Here is a 16405-nt window from a genome sequence, read left to right on the forward strand (position 1 = left end):
CGGTGCCTTGAAATGCGCCGTTTGTAAGTGATTTTCCTTTGTAATCAGTCCTGCCGACCACTCAATGAGCGTGTTGATGGCGAGTGAGTCCTCGTAGCTTTGCCCGCGTTCCAAACCGGAAGCGGCACCTGGATTCTTTTTTTATTTTTAATTTTCAATATGTGTTTTGTGTTTGTTTTCTGGTTGGTTTTGTGTGTTTTGTTTTCAGAGAGAGGAAGGGAGAGCGATAGAAACATCAACGATGAGAGAGAATCGCTGACCGGCTGCCTCCTGCACGCCCTCCACCCCTCCCCGGGGATGGAGCCCGCACCCAGCCTGTGCCCTGACCAGGGACCGAACCCTGACCTCCTGGTCATAGGTCCTGGCTCGGCCACTGAGCCGCGGGCGGCACCTGTTCTCCCTGCGTGTTGGTACCGTGAGGCCGGGCACCTGGACCATCCCGGGGACGGTGCTGAGTGGCCAGGGCATCTGACCTGAGGGCGGCCTGTCCGCTTCCTTGATGAGGTGCATTAACCTGCCTGACCGGTGCGAGGAGCGCTCCTGGCGGAGTGGGAGCTGCTGGTACCAGAGCAGGGCTACCTGGCGGGGAAGGGGGCTGGTTCTAAATCAAAGGGAATTCCCATCCGGTTCACTCCCTGGGTGCTAAGGCTCGGGGACCCCTCCTCCTGGAGTGACCGCCTGTGTCTAGACGCCCCGGTGTTCTGATCCCCGAGTCTGAAGCACACAGGCTCCTCTCGCCTCTGGGATCTTCTCTCCCTGCTGTATCGTAGCCAGGACGGGGGTTGACTGCACCCCTTCCCACCTCCTGTTCCCCCGCCCCAATCCGGCCACGTTTAGGTAAGTCCTGTCCCCAGCTCAGGAGGAGGAAGTGTGACTGCAGATTGCAGGCGGCCGTCTTCAAGAGGAGGCGGACCCTCCGGGAGCCCGCAGTGCTCAGGAAACCCGTCTGCCCCCCGGCCTTCCGGGAAGTAGATGCTCACGCCGGACACAAGGACTTGGCGTGGCGTCAGATATACCCCAGTTCCACTGGGCTCCCACGTCACCTGTCCCTCCAGAGCTAGCGCTTGGCGGGCTGACGCGGGCTCGGTGCTTGGGGACGGAGAGGAGAAGCCAGCCGTCTGGTGTCCCACAGCTCTCATTTCTCGGTGGGATGAGTACTAGCGCCACTTTTCACGTGAGGAGACAGGCACGGGTTAGCACCTGCCCAGGGCGGGGATCAGACCCAGGACGTCTGGCTCCCGCCTCCGTGAGTCCTCGGGGGGTGAGCTTTGTAACTCGGCGCCCCCAGGCTCAGGTGAGACCCACCGCACCATAAGAAAACTGGCAGAGAAGGGATTTGCTTCCTCTGTGTGGGAATAGAACGTGAGCCGTCTGGCTTCAGAGCTCGTGCTCTTAGAGCGGGTGGGAACCTTCCTGCCGAGGGCCACACGTTATCAGCTTAAAAATGTTCGCCACTCACCTGGTGCCTTGGCAGGGCCGGACCCAATGATTTCAAGGGCCTTCTACAGCCCAAGGGCCCGACGTTCCCCACCCCGTCTCAAAGCATCACACTGGACAGCCTGCCCTTATTAACAGCCAGAGGCCCGATGCACGAATTTTGTGCAAGAGTAGGCCTTCCTCCCCCAGCTGCTGGCACCGGGCTTCCCCCGCAGCCCTGGCTTCATCCGGAAGGACGCCCGGTCTAATTAGCATATTATGCTGTTATAGACTAGAGGCCCGGTACACGGAAGTTGTGCGCTGGCAGGGCAGGGTGGGGGGATGTCTCTCAGCCTGGCCTGCACCCTCTTGCAGTCCAGGACCCCTCGGGGGATGTTCACCTGCCGGTTTAGGCCAACTCCCCCCAGAGTCAGACATCCCTCTCGCAGTCCCAGGCTCTCGCAGTCTGGGACCCCCTCACTCCTTGCCTCCCGCCTGCAGTGGGAGCAGGAGAGGCTCCCACCACTGCACTCACCAGCCATGATCCCGGCTTCTGGCTGAGTGGTGCTCCCCCTGGTGGTCAGTGTGCATCATAGTGACCGGTTGTCCCGCTGTTTGGTGGATTTGCATGTTAGGGTTTTATTATCTGGGATGTTACTTCAAAGGAATTGAACATTTTTAAGTTTCCATGGCTACAATTACAGAGTGTGATCTAAGTAATAAAGAGCTAATGTGCAAATGGTTGTGACGCCCTCATGCATCACGACCGATCAGCAGGAGGCCGCGTGCACAGCAGGCACAGGTGGGTGGGGACTTGTGTGAGGCTCACGGAGGCCTAGCTCTTTGGGGCGGTGGATCGCGGGGCTCCCACACTGACGGCACAGGCCAGGCTGGGGGACCCCCAAGTGCACGAATGTCATGCACCGGCCACTAGTAATAGTATAAGATTGCTAAGAGGGTTCAATAAAACACGTTCAGGAATTTACATTTGGTGACTGCCAGGTACAGACGTGCCCCCATCTCTCTGGAAGAAAAAACTCCTGACCTGGAGACTCGGAAGAACAGGACTTCTTATCTCGAGGTGGCTTAGTCGTGTGCCCACACGGGGCCATGGGAGCGCGTGCTCTGCGACCTGGGCGTGTACACCGTGCTGTTGTCCTGAGTGCTTGCTTCCCCGTGGCCAGGTCTCCTGCAAGGACCAGTCTCCTCCTGCGTCTCCGGGGGTTAGACCCTCCCTGGCCCTGTGGTCTTTAGTTGAGGTTCGCTGCTTCTCTGCTGCCTGGGGGTGTGGTCGGACCCCAGTTGTGCTCTTCTCTGGCGCCATGTGTGCAGAGGCCGCACATTTGATTCTGGTGGTACTTTGTCCGGAATCTCCTCGCCTGGTCCCCCCAGGGGAGCTCGCTGTGTGTAGAAGGGAGGTGTGGCCCTTCATGCCTGATGCACAGGCGATAGGAAACGGACAGTGCTGTGCAGATGGGAAGAAGAGTGAGTCAGTCCTTGGGTTTGGGGCTCACCCTAATCACTGTGCCGTCTTCACTTACTGCGCCTGCGAGGACCTGCGCTCGGAGATTCCCAGGAGACCTGACTTTGGGGGGATGCTGTTCAGCCACGACAGCCCTGACGCAGGAGCTGGCGCACGTGCGGTGGCTGCTAAGTGTCTCCGTGCCACGTGCTTATTCAATGTGAGGAGGTAGCCAAAGGATTGATCAGTGCCTCGCCCATATGAGCATTCCATAGTAAGGGCTACTCGTTTTAATAGTTCTCCCAGATCACTGTGTCACTATTCCTGATGTAAGTAGCATGTTGCTTTTTAGTTGGGTATGTTCAATTTTACTATTTCCATTTTAGCAACAACCGGGAACGAATGCTTCTCAGTCATTTGAGTTCTTTAAACGTAATTGTTTTGAGAGGACAACGACCCCAAAAATCAGTCTAGAACTTAATGTATCTTCTCTGCAGTATTTCCAGAACTGTTCAGTCGAGCAGAGTTCTTCAGGGTGCGGTGAGGAGAGTGCACTAGAGGCAGGACAAGTTTTGAAATCGCTGCCTGCGTCTCCTCTGCGGTACGGCTCCTGCTGTCTTAGAACTAACAGCCCGTTAGCTACGCATCTCCCACACGGATGTCGGGCTTCTCACTCCGGTGGCAGCCCTGCACTTGGGCGCAGGCACAGCCGCCACGGGAGCTGGTTGCAGGGTGCGCTGTCACCGTGCTGGTGGTGGAGCCTGTGACGTTCTGCGTCAGTGGTGCCTTGGCTTGGTGTTTAGTGTTTGCCTCTGGGTAGCAGAAGAAAGACAAGTTTCTTACCCATAAGTAACCGAAAGAATGGTTTCAGATATGACTGGAAAAGTAGATAAGAAATTACTATAAATGGCTAAGATATTTGATACTCTTTTTTCACTTAGGACAAAACTTTTGGTCTAAAGAACAAGAAGGGAGCAAAGCAGCAGAAGTTTATCAAGGCTGTCACTCATCAGGTTAAGTTTGGTCAGCAGAATCCACGCCAGGTAAAGATTTAAATTCTGCATGTTCCTTATTCACAGTTAAAGATACTTGGTATTATGTTCCAGACCAGAGTCCTACGCTACAGACGTTTCTGCGTCTTGTCAGGTTACTCACCAGTGCCTCTTAGATCTTCCTCGAGCTGCTCTGAGATGTTCTTAACCTCGTCTAAGGCCACACACTGGCTGGACACGCTCACCCTTCACTACTTACAAGTGACCACTTTGTTTCCACATGGAGCCCTTTCTGACTCTGAGAGCAGTTCTACAGGAAGTGCCCTGTGTGTATGTTCTTGCAGGCACGTGTGCCTCTCTCTGTGGCCTGAGTGCATTCGGAGGCACATTCTAGATGAAGCAAATGGGTTTCTAGTTTTCATCCATTTGCTGGATCATTTCCATCAGATTGTAGCATTTCAGATTTTCACTTGCAGTGCATGAGTTACAGGAACTAAGAAGTAAAGATTTTTTAAGATTTAGCAGTTTTGTGCCATAGTTTAACCACACCGTTAAATATAAACTGAAAGGCTTTGTGAAACGGATGTTACTATTAGTGTTACATGTCACTGGGCAACGAAAACAATTAAATGAAATCAAATATTTATATTATACCTGGGAATATTATAGGTAGCACAGAGTGAAGCTGAAAAGAAATTAAAGAAAGATGACAAGAAGAAAGAATTGCAAGAGCTAAATGAACTGTTCAAACCTGTAGTTGCTGCTCAAAAAATAAGTAAAGGTAAACTTTACATTTCAGAAGTATTATTTTTATCAAATGTGACTCATGTTTAAAACTCTTAATTTGTTTTGATATATATTCTGATCATAAGCTGATTGTATCTGCTATATGAAAATGATGCTCCCTTTGTCAACATTATGTATCATTGACTTTTTCACAGTTCCTTTACATATGTGCACAGCTGTGTCATTGTACAACGTTTACTCCAGCCATTAGCCCCGCAACTTAAGGCAAAATTAATGATTTAGTTGCTGTGTAATATCCAGTCTTTGGTAGCAAACAGGGCAAACCTGGGTTTCTGTAAACGGAGGCCCAGACTCCTGGCAGTGTGCCTCCATTTGTGTTCTCTTTACCTCCTGCCTCCTGAACTGCAGCTGGACAAGTGGTTATGGAATAACTTACGTGTGTGTTCGGTTTCCCATCTCCTGTGCCCCCTTTGTTGTTGTTTTTTTGTTTGTTTTGGGGGGGGGGTTTGTAATAAAAGAAACAAAAATGTATATAAAATGCAATAGAAGAACTTGAAAAAAATGTCATACCAAACACCCGTAAGTGGTGTTTTCCTCTCACATCAGTGAGTAGGAAGTCGGAAGTTAACCAGGACAATTGATCTCTCCTGGAAGCCGTGCTTTAGGACCTGGCAGAGTGCATTACAAACGCGTGTGCCGTTTGCACAGGTGCCGACCCCAAGTCTGTGGTGTGCGCCTTCTTCAAGCAAGGGCAGTGCACCAAGGGGGACAAATGCAAGTTCTCCCACGACCTCACCCTGGAGAGGAAGGGCGAGAAGCGAAGTGTTTACATTGATGCAAGAGATGAAGAACTTGAAAAAGGTATTTTTAAAAACATTTTCTTAAAGATCAATGTCTGGGTTTGTTGTTACTAAGAATGTTTAGTAACTTGAATAGTACTTTGGTATTAATAGACTGTAAAGGATAACTTGTTTTTTTGTTTGTTTTCATAAAATCTGAATTTATTACATGATGCCCTTTGGTTAAGCAAATGAGAATGCTTAAACACCAGTTACTTCTTTTGGATTTGCCTCTCACCTTTTCTGACAGCACTGCTTTCTCATTTGCCTGACTGCTTAGGGTTTGGGTGAGTAATCACACTGGATGCTCACCTTTGGTGTCTGAAGAAATACATGGTCACACTGGCTGCAGTACAGCCTTCCTGTCCGGAGAGGGGCAGTGTGCTCGGGGAACAGCAGACACACACAGCACTCAGTCTCCGTTTCCTCTTTCCAGACACGATGGAAAACTGGGACGAGAAGAAGCTGGAGGAAGTGGTGAACAAGAAGCACGGTGAGGCGGAAAAGAAAAAGCCCAAAACGCAAATAGTATGTCCTTTTCTTGCATTGAGTGGATTTATCTTTAGGGACAGTCATGCTGTTCGTGTTGTTATTCATTATGTCACTGGGTCTTTTCATAAAGATGGGGGGCGGGGGTGGACTTCATTTTGGAAGTGGACACGTGTAGGTTATAGAGTTAGATTCTTGTTGAGAAGTCGCCTTTGAGAACCTGTGGCTGAGTCCTTCAGTCCTTTTCTTTCTCAGACGCGGCTGGCACAGGCACATGTGCCAGTGAAAGTTCTCTTCCTATTTTTTTGCAAAAGAATGGATGGCGAATGTAAACTCATCCACTTAACTAATAATTCTGTTTTGATCAGAGAGTTTTTAAAATACACGGTGCAAATAGTGTTACAGGTGAATTGTGGAGTCAGTGTTAATGTGCTAGTGTCGCAGGAAATGTACTTTTAAAAATTGGTGCCTCATTTCTCGGACCTGCTTTCATGCTCACAGTGTTACCTGTCGCGCAGTCACAGGGGAAGCCTCGCTTGTGCTAGGAAAGTTCTAGGTGCTGCTTCTGTCAGAGGCCCCTCTCACGGCCACCAGAGAGGTGTTCCCGGACAGGACAGCCCCTAGCCCGTGGGAGAGGTGTCCCAGCCTCGATCTGGTCTTCTCACAATCTGTGCCCCCTTGTAAATGAGTTTACACGAGGGACCTCGACAGCGTTGTGAAAAGCCAGTTCTTCAAGCACTTAGAGCAGGCACCTTTATTGAAAAAGCAAAGCGGCCAAAACCGGTTTGGCTCAGTGGATAGAGCGTCGGCCTGCGGACTGAAGGGTCCCGGGTTCGATTCCGCGCGAGGGCATGTACCTGGGTTGCGGGCACATCCTCAGTGGGAGATGTGCAGGAGGCAGCTGATCGATGTTTCTCTCTCATCGATGTTTCTGGCTCTCTATCTCTCTCCCTTCCTCTCTGTGAAAAATCAATAAAATATATATTAAAAAAAAAAAAAGCAAAGCGAGCAAACTACCCATCTGACTCCGGAGCACAGACGGGCACTCAGCGAGTCTGAAGAGAGGTTGGGTGAGGTCCAGGCGTCATGCGCCCTCCTGTCTATGGTCTCAGAACCCGTCTGCTGACGGGCCTGGTGCAGATGACTTCTCAGGCCCCTGCTGACGGTGTGGCCTCCCAGAACTCACCAGCAGCACCTGCCCGTGGCCTTGCCAGCCCGGGCTGTGGGCGTCTCTGCTTTGGGGTGAAACGGCCCTCCCCTCCCTCCTTCCCTCCCGCCCTGCGTTCTCTCCTAGGGGGTTGTGCCAGGGGAGGTGATGGCTGCCACACTGTGTGGCCTGTGTTAACTTCCTGTCTCAGTTTCCCTAGGCCCTGCCCTGAACCCTGGAACAGTTTACTTAGCCTTGTAGTTGTTCAGGAAAGAAATGTGTACATTAGTTAATTTTTCCTTCTGGGAAAGTTTATTACCTGAGGCTTTAATACAATTGCATCTTGCACCCATTTATGTTCTTTTTTTTAATTCATTTGAGAGAGAAACATCAATTAGTTGCCTCCCCCACTTGCCCTGACTGGGAATGGAACCCGCCACCATTTGGCATATAGGACAGTGCTCCAACCCACTGAGCCATACTGGCCAGGGCCCGTTCATGTTTTGAAGGGTCACTGTGCTTTGTGTTCCTTATCTACCTTGCTCCCTTCTTAGACATAAGAAATTCCCTATAATTTCAAATAACTCAAACCGTGCTTACATCATTACTGCATTGGTTTTTAGGTCAAACCAAAGCAAAATCATTGGTTTTATTTCTTATAAGTTATATTTTCTTTTTCTTATTTAAAAATCAGACTTCAGATTACATTTACAAAGGCTAAATGGAGCAAGTCCTTTTGTATAATTCAGAATTTACAACATTGTCAAAGACAGAAGTTTTATCTAGGTCAGTGGTTCTCAACCTTCTGGCCCTTTAAATACAGTTCCTCATGTTGTGACTCAACCATAAATTATGTTCGTTGCTACTTCATAACTGTAATGTTGCTACTGTTATGGATCGTCATGTAAATATCTGATATGCAGGATGGTCTTAGGCGACTCCTGTGAAAGGGTCTTTTCGACCGCCAAAGGGGTCGCGACCCACAGGTTGAGAACCGCTGATGTAGATCCTCTTTGAAGAGCAGTCACTGTTCAGTATTTTAAGACTGACTAACGCGTATGTACGTTTCTGTACAAAGGTTGCTCTGTGCCGAGTGTAGCCTAAAGTTGTAAGAATGTACTTGTTCTGTATACGTGAGCATTTACATTGGAAATGGACGATACTGAGCTGCTGCTTGTGCATAATGTTGTCTCTGTAGGTGTGCAAGCACTTCCTTGAAGCTATTGAAAACAACAAATATGGCTGGTTTTGGGTATGCCCCGGAGGCGGCGATGTTTGTATGTATCGTCATGCACTTCCTCCTGGATTTGTATTGAAAAAAGATAAGAAGAAAGAAGAGAAAGAAGATGAAATTTCATTAGAAGATCTCATTGAAAGAGAGGTAAATAGTATCTTTTCCGCCATAAAAAGAGAAGGCAGTATTTATCGTGAAATGTTAATATTTACCACTTGGGGGCAACAGCATGTTGTTATGAAAGAAAAAATAGGCTCTTTCTCTGAAATTGCCTTACTTTTTAAGTTTCTTTACGTGTAGATCCAGCCGTAATCATTAGCCAAGTAAGACATTAATTTTAGGATTAGGAAATAATTTTTAAGTACTAGCCACTGGGTTGTCTAATAAATGGTTTCCGTAAGATTGATTTACTAGTTTTATCAGTTCATTAAAATGCTTAGTCAGTATTCTCATTGATGAATCGGAGGGAAGTGGAGGGATGGGAAAGGATTAGCCAAAGAACTTACACATTTACATGCACGGCCTGTGGACACAAACAGGAGTGTGGTGAGGGCCTGGGGTGGGTGGGGTAGGGCTGGGTGGAGAGGTGCATCTGTAATACTGTCAGAAATAAGTGTGCGTGTGTGTGTGTGTGTGTGTGTGTGTGTGTGTTTTCTTAAAGAAGGAGACATAATGGGGAAATTCAGAGTGAACTTAAAGTTTTTGGGGTTTTTTAAGTATATTTTTATTGATCTCAGAGAGGAAGGGAGAAGGAGAGAGAGGGGCAGGGAGAAACATCAGTGATGAGAAAGAATCATTGATCGGCCACCTCCTGCATGCCACCTACTGGGGATCGAGCCCACAACCTGGGCGTGTGCCCTTGACCGGGATCGAACCCGGGACCCTTCAGTCCGCAGGCCAACGCTCTATCCACTGAGCAACACCAGCTGGGGCTGAACTTGAAGATTTTGATGTTTCCCTGGTGTCTTATTTTTCACCATTTTGCTAACCGTTCCCATTGTGTGGGAGGGGACGGCTCCCCTGATCAGCATCTCTGGGCTCGAAAGGAAGGTGGGCTTATTGAAAACAGTCTCCCGCGACTATTCTGGCTCAGCACAGAAGCTTATTCTAGGAGGTAGCCGATACCACTGTGCACATGGTACAAAGATGCTGAGATGACTGGAGAGGCCAGCTTCAGGCTGTGCATTCTGAACTGGATCCATTTCACCGTGTGTTGGGTCATTTACATCGTGTAACTGTCTGATGTTAGGATTTTACACGTTTGTTCTCCAGTGGACGTGCTGCAGGAGTCTCACGCTGCAGGTGGTAGACGATGACAGGAAACGTAGGCTGTGGAGTCGGGTGCAGGGGGTGTTTGTGCTCCAGCTCCACCGCGTGCAGGGTGTCAGCCTTTGGGAGGTGCCCGTCGCGGGGTGCTATGGGGGCAGGTCGGAGTGATGGAGACTGTCTGGCGGGCGTCCGGCAGGGACTGTCCCCAGGTGATTGTGAGCTGGCGGCTGGCCCTGAGGAGCAGGGGGCATTCTCTGCTGGCTGCTCTCCTTCTCGCTGAGGAACACGAGGAAGCAGGGATGCGGCCACTGCCACCTGCTCTCACGGTCACTGTTTTCAGCAGTTCGCTTACATAGCAGGTTTCGCTCGCCTTCATTTCAAAAAGATCCCTAGTTCAGAATGATACCCTCACTGCCATGTAACGTAAAAATAAGTCAGTTCTAAATGAAATGACTTCGTAACAGGCAGAGGCTTCATTGCACAAAGAGAAAGCGACCAGACACTGTGATGGGGGATGGAGGGTAATGACTCTCTTCTCGCCGCAGCGCGCCGCCCTCGGTCCAAACGTTACCAAGATCACCCTAGAGTCTTTCCTTGCCTGGAAGAAGAGGAAGAGACAAGAAAAGATCGACAAACTGGAGCAAGACATGGAGCGAAGGAAAGCAGACTTCAAGGCGGGGAAGGCATTGGTGGTACGTCCCCAGGGCCAGGTGGACTCTGTCCCTCCTCTCGCTTGTCCCTTGTGCCTGGCAGGAGCCTTCCCTGGCCGTGTGTGTGTGTGTGTGTGTGTCTCTCTCTCTCTCTCTAACGCTGCGACCGGGAAGTGTTGAATCCTGTCCTGAGTCCATGTCTTTGTGTCCGAGTAGATCAGTGGTCGTGAGGTATTTGAATTCCGTCCTGAACTGGTTAACGATGACGATGAGGAAGCAGACGATACGCGCTACACGCAGGGAGCAGGCGGTGATGAGGTAAGAGAAGCGGGCACCCTCTCGCTGGCTGAGGGGATGGAGTGATGGTGGAGCAGCGCGGGTAGAAGTGCTGGTCAGATCCTGACTCACCTGGGCATCACCTGTCCTGGTCTCCACCCTCGTCCCTAATGGGGCAGGCGCACCCTCGTCACGGGAGGCTCGTGAGCATCACACGAGCCAGTGAGTACATTTCCTGCCCAGGACTCGGGAAGTGCCTGCTGCACAGTTCAGTGCTTATGCGTTAGCTACAAGAAGTGTGTGTGTGATTCTCCCTCTAAAGAAGAAAGGACTTTCTGTTTAATATTTTATACCAAAAAAGAAATCATGAGACAGAAATACTAACTAAAGAAAGTGCAGTCCTGGCTGGGTGTCTCAGCTGGCCGGAGCATCATCCTGGGCGCCAAAAGGTTGCAGGTTCATTTCCTGGTCGTGGTGTGTGGGCACCGACCGGTGTTTCTCTCCCTTCTCCTCTCTCTCTGAAAAGGGGGAGAAATCAATAAACGTAAAATTGTAAATTAAAACAAATAGTGCAGAATGGGAAGCAGGAGGCACTAGCACCATCGTTTGGTTGTAGGCAAACTTAGTAATAGCTGAGAGCGGGCTGTTCTGTAAGTTTGTAAAATTCTGGCTTCTGTCTTGCAGTTGAAAGATAAAACTGCCGTAGTCTGTGTGTGGGAGTAGGATGTCAGAGGAAGGAGCTTGAATACGGCATTGCTGTTTTTCAAGAAGCTTAAAAAGTACAGTTTGGCAGTAAATCGTGTTTTCCCTTGACGGCAGCGATGATTTTGTCCCATTGAGATAGAGACAAGTAAGTGATGGAGATTGTTCTCACTAGAAACACTTTCTTCCGTGTGTCTTTGAAGGTTGATGACTCGGTGAGCGTAAACGACATAGATGTGAGCCTGTACATCCCAAGAGACGTGGATGAGACGGGCATCACGGTGGCCAGCCGTGAGCGATTCAGCGCGTACGCTGCAGAGAGAGACGGTAAGGTGCTCACTCGGTGACTAAGAACCAGGGCGCTGTCCGGCGGGGTTCGGCCAGGCTTGACCACCCTCGGTGCCCACGGGCACTGACTGGCGACGTGCGTGTGTGGTGTGACTGACGGTAGAAGCCCTGAGGAGAGAGGAGGCAGTCGAAATGGATGCCGTGAACCAAAGCCAGAAGGGGACGAGTGTGTGGGACGGACTTCAAGGCGGAGATTTTGGTTGTCAACAGTGGCCCTGGGCCCTGGCTGGGGTGACTTCCTTGGTTGGAGCCTCATCCTGTACGTGGAAAAGTTGGGGTTTCGATTCCCCGTCACCGCACATATGGGAGGCAGCCACTCGATCTCTCCCTTCCTCACTGAAATCAATAACCACGTCCTCTAGTGAGGATTTTTTTAAAGAAGAAGAAACTAGGTGGCATTGGGCCCGCCCTCCTCCTCCCCGGCGTCACCTCTCCCTCGTTCAGCTCCAAGGCCCCTCTGCTTCTGTCACTTGTCCCGCAGCCTCGCTGGCTCGCTTCTGCCTCTCACTTTCTAAGTAAAGTTTCTCTTGTAATTTGAGGGAAAGTGGCCTTGTCTCTGACACTGTGACACTCGCGGGAGGAAGCGGTTGGAAAGTCGTTGAGCTGAGAGAGAGAATTCCCAGGTGCAGCAGCAGGAGGAGAACCTTCCAGAGCACACGGCCAGCATCGGGGTTAGGGCCAGCTTCAGGGAATCAAGTGGGGTGACTTGGCAATGACTTCCAGTTGCAGTGAGGAAGGGGCTGCAGGAAGAGGTCCCAGAGTTCACCGGGCAGTGGTGTGCGAGGAGGGAGGACAGGGCATGGTCAGGCTGGGCTCCTAGGGTACGAGAAAGCTACGCCTATCTGCAGGCCATGGGAGAGGGCCTGGGAGAGGAGGAGAAAATGGGAGGTGAGGGGCTGTCCCTTATGGAAGCAGGAGCTCGGAGTATAAACATGCCTTCAGCTCAGGACGGAGGAGGCTGGTAGGTGTTGGCGCTGGGTCAGGCGTCCTTTTTCCAACCTGAAGGAGCCCTGAGGGGGGCCTGGAGGAGAGGTAAAGGTTTGACCTGGTTGCAATGAGAAGTGGAAAGAATGCTTCCCAAGGCGTGAGTTGGGAGAGAGAGGCTGACCCTTGTCACCGTAAGGAAGCCCAGTGTGACCTGGGCCGGCTGCCAGCAGGCGCCTGGGGGCCGGTCAGTGGCGAGTGCTTCCAAGGTCATGACCCCAAGGCGTGGTGGTCGGGTTTCTGCAGCTTGTGGACCTAAAGGGGCCCGTGTCCGTGTCGGTGTCGCTGAGCGAGGCACGGCCACGTCTGAGGAACGGGAGCCGCGTGGCCATGTTCTCTGCTCGCAGGCTGATGATGGGGGTGTTTCTGGGTTCACTCGTTTCCGGCATTGCCCCGTGTGACTACCGACTGTGCAAAGCCAACAGCGGAGGGGCCGCTTACCTCATTCGTGTTCCTATCCCATAGCCATTTGTTCGGACAAAATACTGGTGTGCGTGGGTGCTGACTGTTAGAACCTAATTGCTGGTCCTGGAGGGAGCGGTTGGGGATCAGTCTTGCCTCCGAGGTCTGAGCCGCGAGCAGGCAGAGGTTGGAGGGGAGACGGCTGGTGCTTGTGCAGGTGGAGGGGACGGTGCAGCAGGCTCGCCCCTCAGCTCGGGACAGGGCACAGGCGGTTCCTGCTGGCGTGGCCTCAGGGCGGGGACGGGGTAGTGTGGCCTGTCGGTCGGTCACTGACAGCAGTGTCTGCCTCAGGCCTGACGGTTGCTGTTCTGTGTTTAGAGAACAAGCTGAGCGAAGCCTCAGGGGGCAGGGCGGAGAACGGCGAGAGGAGCGACCTGGAGGAGGACCGCGGCGGGGAGGGCCCGGAGGACGGGGTCGGCGCGGCGGTGCCCGTGGACGAGAACCTCTTCACCGGGGAGGACCTGGAGGAGCTGGAGGAGGAGCTGAACACCCTGGACCTGGAGGAGTGACCCCGCCCGAGGGTCCGCCGGCCGCCCCCAGCATGAAGGGAAGGGACTGCACTCATTCCTCCACCTCGAACTCGTCTGCAGGATGGCCGTCCCCATGCTGCCCCCCAAGGACTCCTCCCTCGTGGCTCCTCCGGCTCCGGCTCCCTCCCAGGAAGTGCAGGCAGTGAGGGAAGTACCGCCTGGCAGCGGCGGCGTCATAACTGTCCACTCGGGCGGTGTCCTGCTCCCCAGCGTCTGGTGTCATTGGCATGTGTCCCTGCGAGGACGGCGTGTACAGTTAAGGACCCTTTATTTAATGCCGTCTCGCGGGTGGTGTTGTTTCTTCTGTATTTATGTGTTAAAAGACTGCCTGGAACGTGAGCGCTGTACTTCCGGAGGCACCGGCAATGCAGGTTCCGTGGTGTATGTTTTGGAGAAGTAGGCGGACCTTTAAAGTGAACTTCCTTTAATTGACAGGCCAGCTGCAGTGCCCTGTGGTGAACTGTTTTAATCGTATCCTCTTCTTTCTTGCCAATAAAGTTGTCAATAAAGACATCAGACATTAAAACCCAAACATGGGCCTTGTGTTTCACGGTTCTCTGCGAAGATTTCTTGGCATTTCTAGCTGCAGGATTTCAGCCGATAGCTGTTACCGTGACTGTCCCAGGTCTGCTGCTGCTGCGGAGCTGAGGACGGGCAGTGCTGTGGCTGCGTCACCGCGGGAGCCTCGCAGCCGCTGCAGGGCGTGGGCAGCCACGGAACCCACCCGCAGTGACCGTGCTGCTGAGGGTACGGGGAGCTCGGGGTGAGGTGCATGCTGGGTTTGATTAATGGAAAGAGGGTCAACAAACCCCCACACCCTGGGCCGGGAGCCTTTGACGCGGAGGTCCCCTGAAACATTAGGGTAACATTTAAATGGGCATGAAATGCTAATGACATCGTTAGTACCGGTGACACCTCTCTGTTACTTCTGTGCGAGTGTATTTGCAGATACAGGCACTTCTGTTATTTGCAAATAGAAGTGGGTGTTACGGCAGCTAAGAGAACAGCACTGTGTCAGGTGGCCTGGGCCCTAGTCCCACTTCTGCTTCCGGTAAATTGATGATTAAACCTCTAAGCATTCGTTTCTTCATCTGCATCTAGAGTTAGGGTGCTTCTAAGTGTGAAGCCTGGGGAAGATGATTGTAAACCTTGGTAAATGGCAACATCAGAGGCAGAAAAGAAACTGCCTGCCTGGTGGTTGAGTCTGTAATTGCCACTTTCAAACGTGGCACATCCGAGCTTCATTCCCCATCCACAACGAAGGTGCACTTTGAATACTTCATGTGTAAGAGGACGGCTTGAGTTTTAGTTTGTATCGATGAAAGATTGGTCCGTTCTTTTTTTTAAAATATATTTTATTGATTTTTTACAGAGAGGAGGGGAAAGGGATAGAGAGAAACGGATGAGAGAGAACCAGCGATCAGCTGTCCCCTGCACACCCCCTACAGAGGATGTGCCTGCAACCAAGGTACATGCCCCTGACCGGAATCGAACCTGGGACCCTTCAGTCCACAGGCCGACGCTCTAGTCACTGAGCCAAACCTGCGGTAAGCGGCTGGTCCATTCTTTTATTAAAAAGTTTTAGATGTTATTTATTGCATTTTTAATAATAAAGCATTTTTAAATAATCGAATGAGCTTAAATCTTTCTAAAGCTATACCCAAGCAATCTTCCCATTTTGAAACCATCTAAAACTTTTCCTAAGAATTAGCTCATAAAAGTTAGAATCCATTTACTTTAGACCTTAAACTGTGGTATTTTGGGTTTTTTGTTTTTAATGTATATAAAGTAGGCCTGTGTGAGTCAAAGTATGCTAAAGGCTTTTTGGTGTTTAATTTAAATCTCAGCAAGCATGAGAATGCTATATATGCTCAGAGAATGCAAAGCATTTTAATCTGAGAAAGTCAAAATGGAAAATTAAATCTGCCTCTAAATAACTTAGGCCCTGTATTGATACAGTGGGTCTGAAATTGATTCTTCATTTTTAAACAGTTACACATAACTTGACTTTCAAATAGTTTTTCTCTTGCAAATTGCTCTTTTATGTAATTCCCATTGTTAACACAGTAGGTCTCTGTAATCCATTATCAGTTAGCTTCATTTTAAAGGGTTTGTGGTTTAGAAATTCAGAAGCTTAAGATGTAAGCCTCCCACAGGGGGAGCTGGTGTGGCACCTGCTTCCATATAGTCTGTAATGAGGACTCGGCGTCATCTGATCTGGACCACAGCAGCCAGCCCTCGCTGTCTTATCCTCACTGACAGTTACGGCTCATCACAACCCCAGGTTTGCCAAAACCCTTCTAATCGAAGGCAATTACAGTTTTTTCTTATTTGTGCACAAATGGTTTGTGTGACACTAAGCCCACCATGGGGAACCTGATAATGAAATTGTGTAACTACCATATGTTTTCAGTGCTCGGATCAGATCACTAACCATTCATTGATTTAGAATGTGGTAGGAATAAAACTCCAGGATACACACACACAGTTTATGTATAAGCACAATTCAAAGAAATACAAGATGAAATAAGATGGACATTTCTTGAAGAGAGAAGACCAGAGACTGCCTATATTCAGAAAAACAGTATTTCATCGAAACAGTGTTTTTTTAAGCGTTTGCAGAGTATTCAGATCTTCAAAAGATGGTTTTCAGATTATTTCTGGAAACTTTAATTAACACTAGAAAGACTGAAATTTAGTATATGCCTATATTGCCCAAAAGCCGTCAAAATGACTGCATTGTGAAAGAATAACTAATGTGTAAAGAAATTTGTTTAAAATTAATTTTTAATATTTTTTATATTATTTACAGTTATATAACAAGTTATTCGACATTTCTTTCATGAATTTAGTGTGTT

At 50.1% G+C, this 16405-nt stretch overlaps 1 protein-coding gene across 1 annotated transcript; it reads left to right on the top strand.

The window, feature by feature from the left end:
* Nucleotides 1–3536: 3536 nt before the first annotated feature.
* ZC3H15 (zinc finger CCCH-type containing 15) lies at nt 3537–14079 on the top strand. Its single transcript, XM_006767092.2, has 10 exons — nt 3537–3653; nt 3820–3921; nt 4540–4651; nt 5326–5478; nt 5893–5984; nt 8291–8473; nt 10141–10287; nt 10462–10563; nt 11427–11550; nt 13336–14079. Exons 1-10 carry the CDS (start codon nt 3537–3539, stop codon nt 13524–13526), a joined length of 1323 nt encoding a protein of 440 aa, XP_006767155.1. The 3' UTR covers nt 13527–14079.
* The last annotated feature ends 2326 nt before the right edge of the window (nt 14080–16405 follow it).

Source organism: Myotis davidii, unplaced genomic scaffold (genome assembly GCF_000327345.1).
Source record: "Myotis davidii unplaced genomic scaffold, ASM32734v1 scaffold221, whole genome shotgun sequence".
Taxonomy (NCBI): domain Eukaryota; kingdom Metazoa; phylum Chordata; class Mammalia; order Chiroptera; family Vespertilionidae; genus Myotis; species Myotis davidii.

Excerpts from the sequence above, each read along its gene's own strand:
- ZC3H15 (XM_006767092.2), top strand. The coding sequence starts at position 3,537 with ATGTCGGGCTTCTCACTCCGGTGGCAGCCCTGCACTTGGGCGCAGGCA. Across the intron at positions 3,922-4,539 it reads GTCAGCAGAATCCACGCCAG|GTAGCACAGAGTGAAGCTGA; the intron begins GTAAAGATTTAA and ends GGAATATTATAG. Across the intron at positions 8,474-10,140 it reads AAGATCTCATTGAAAGAGAG|CGCGCCGCCCTCGGTCCAAA; the intron begins GTAAATAGTATC and ends TTCTCGCCGCAG.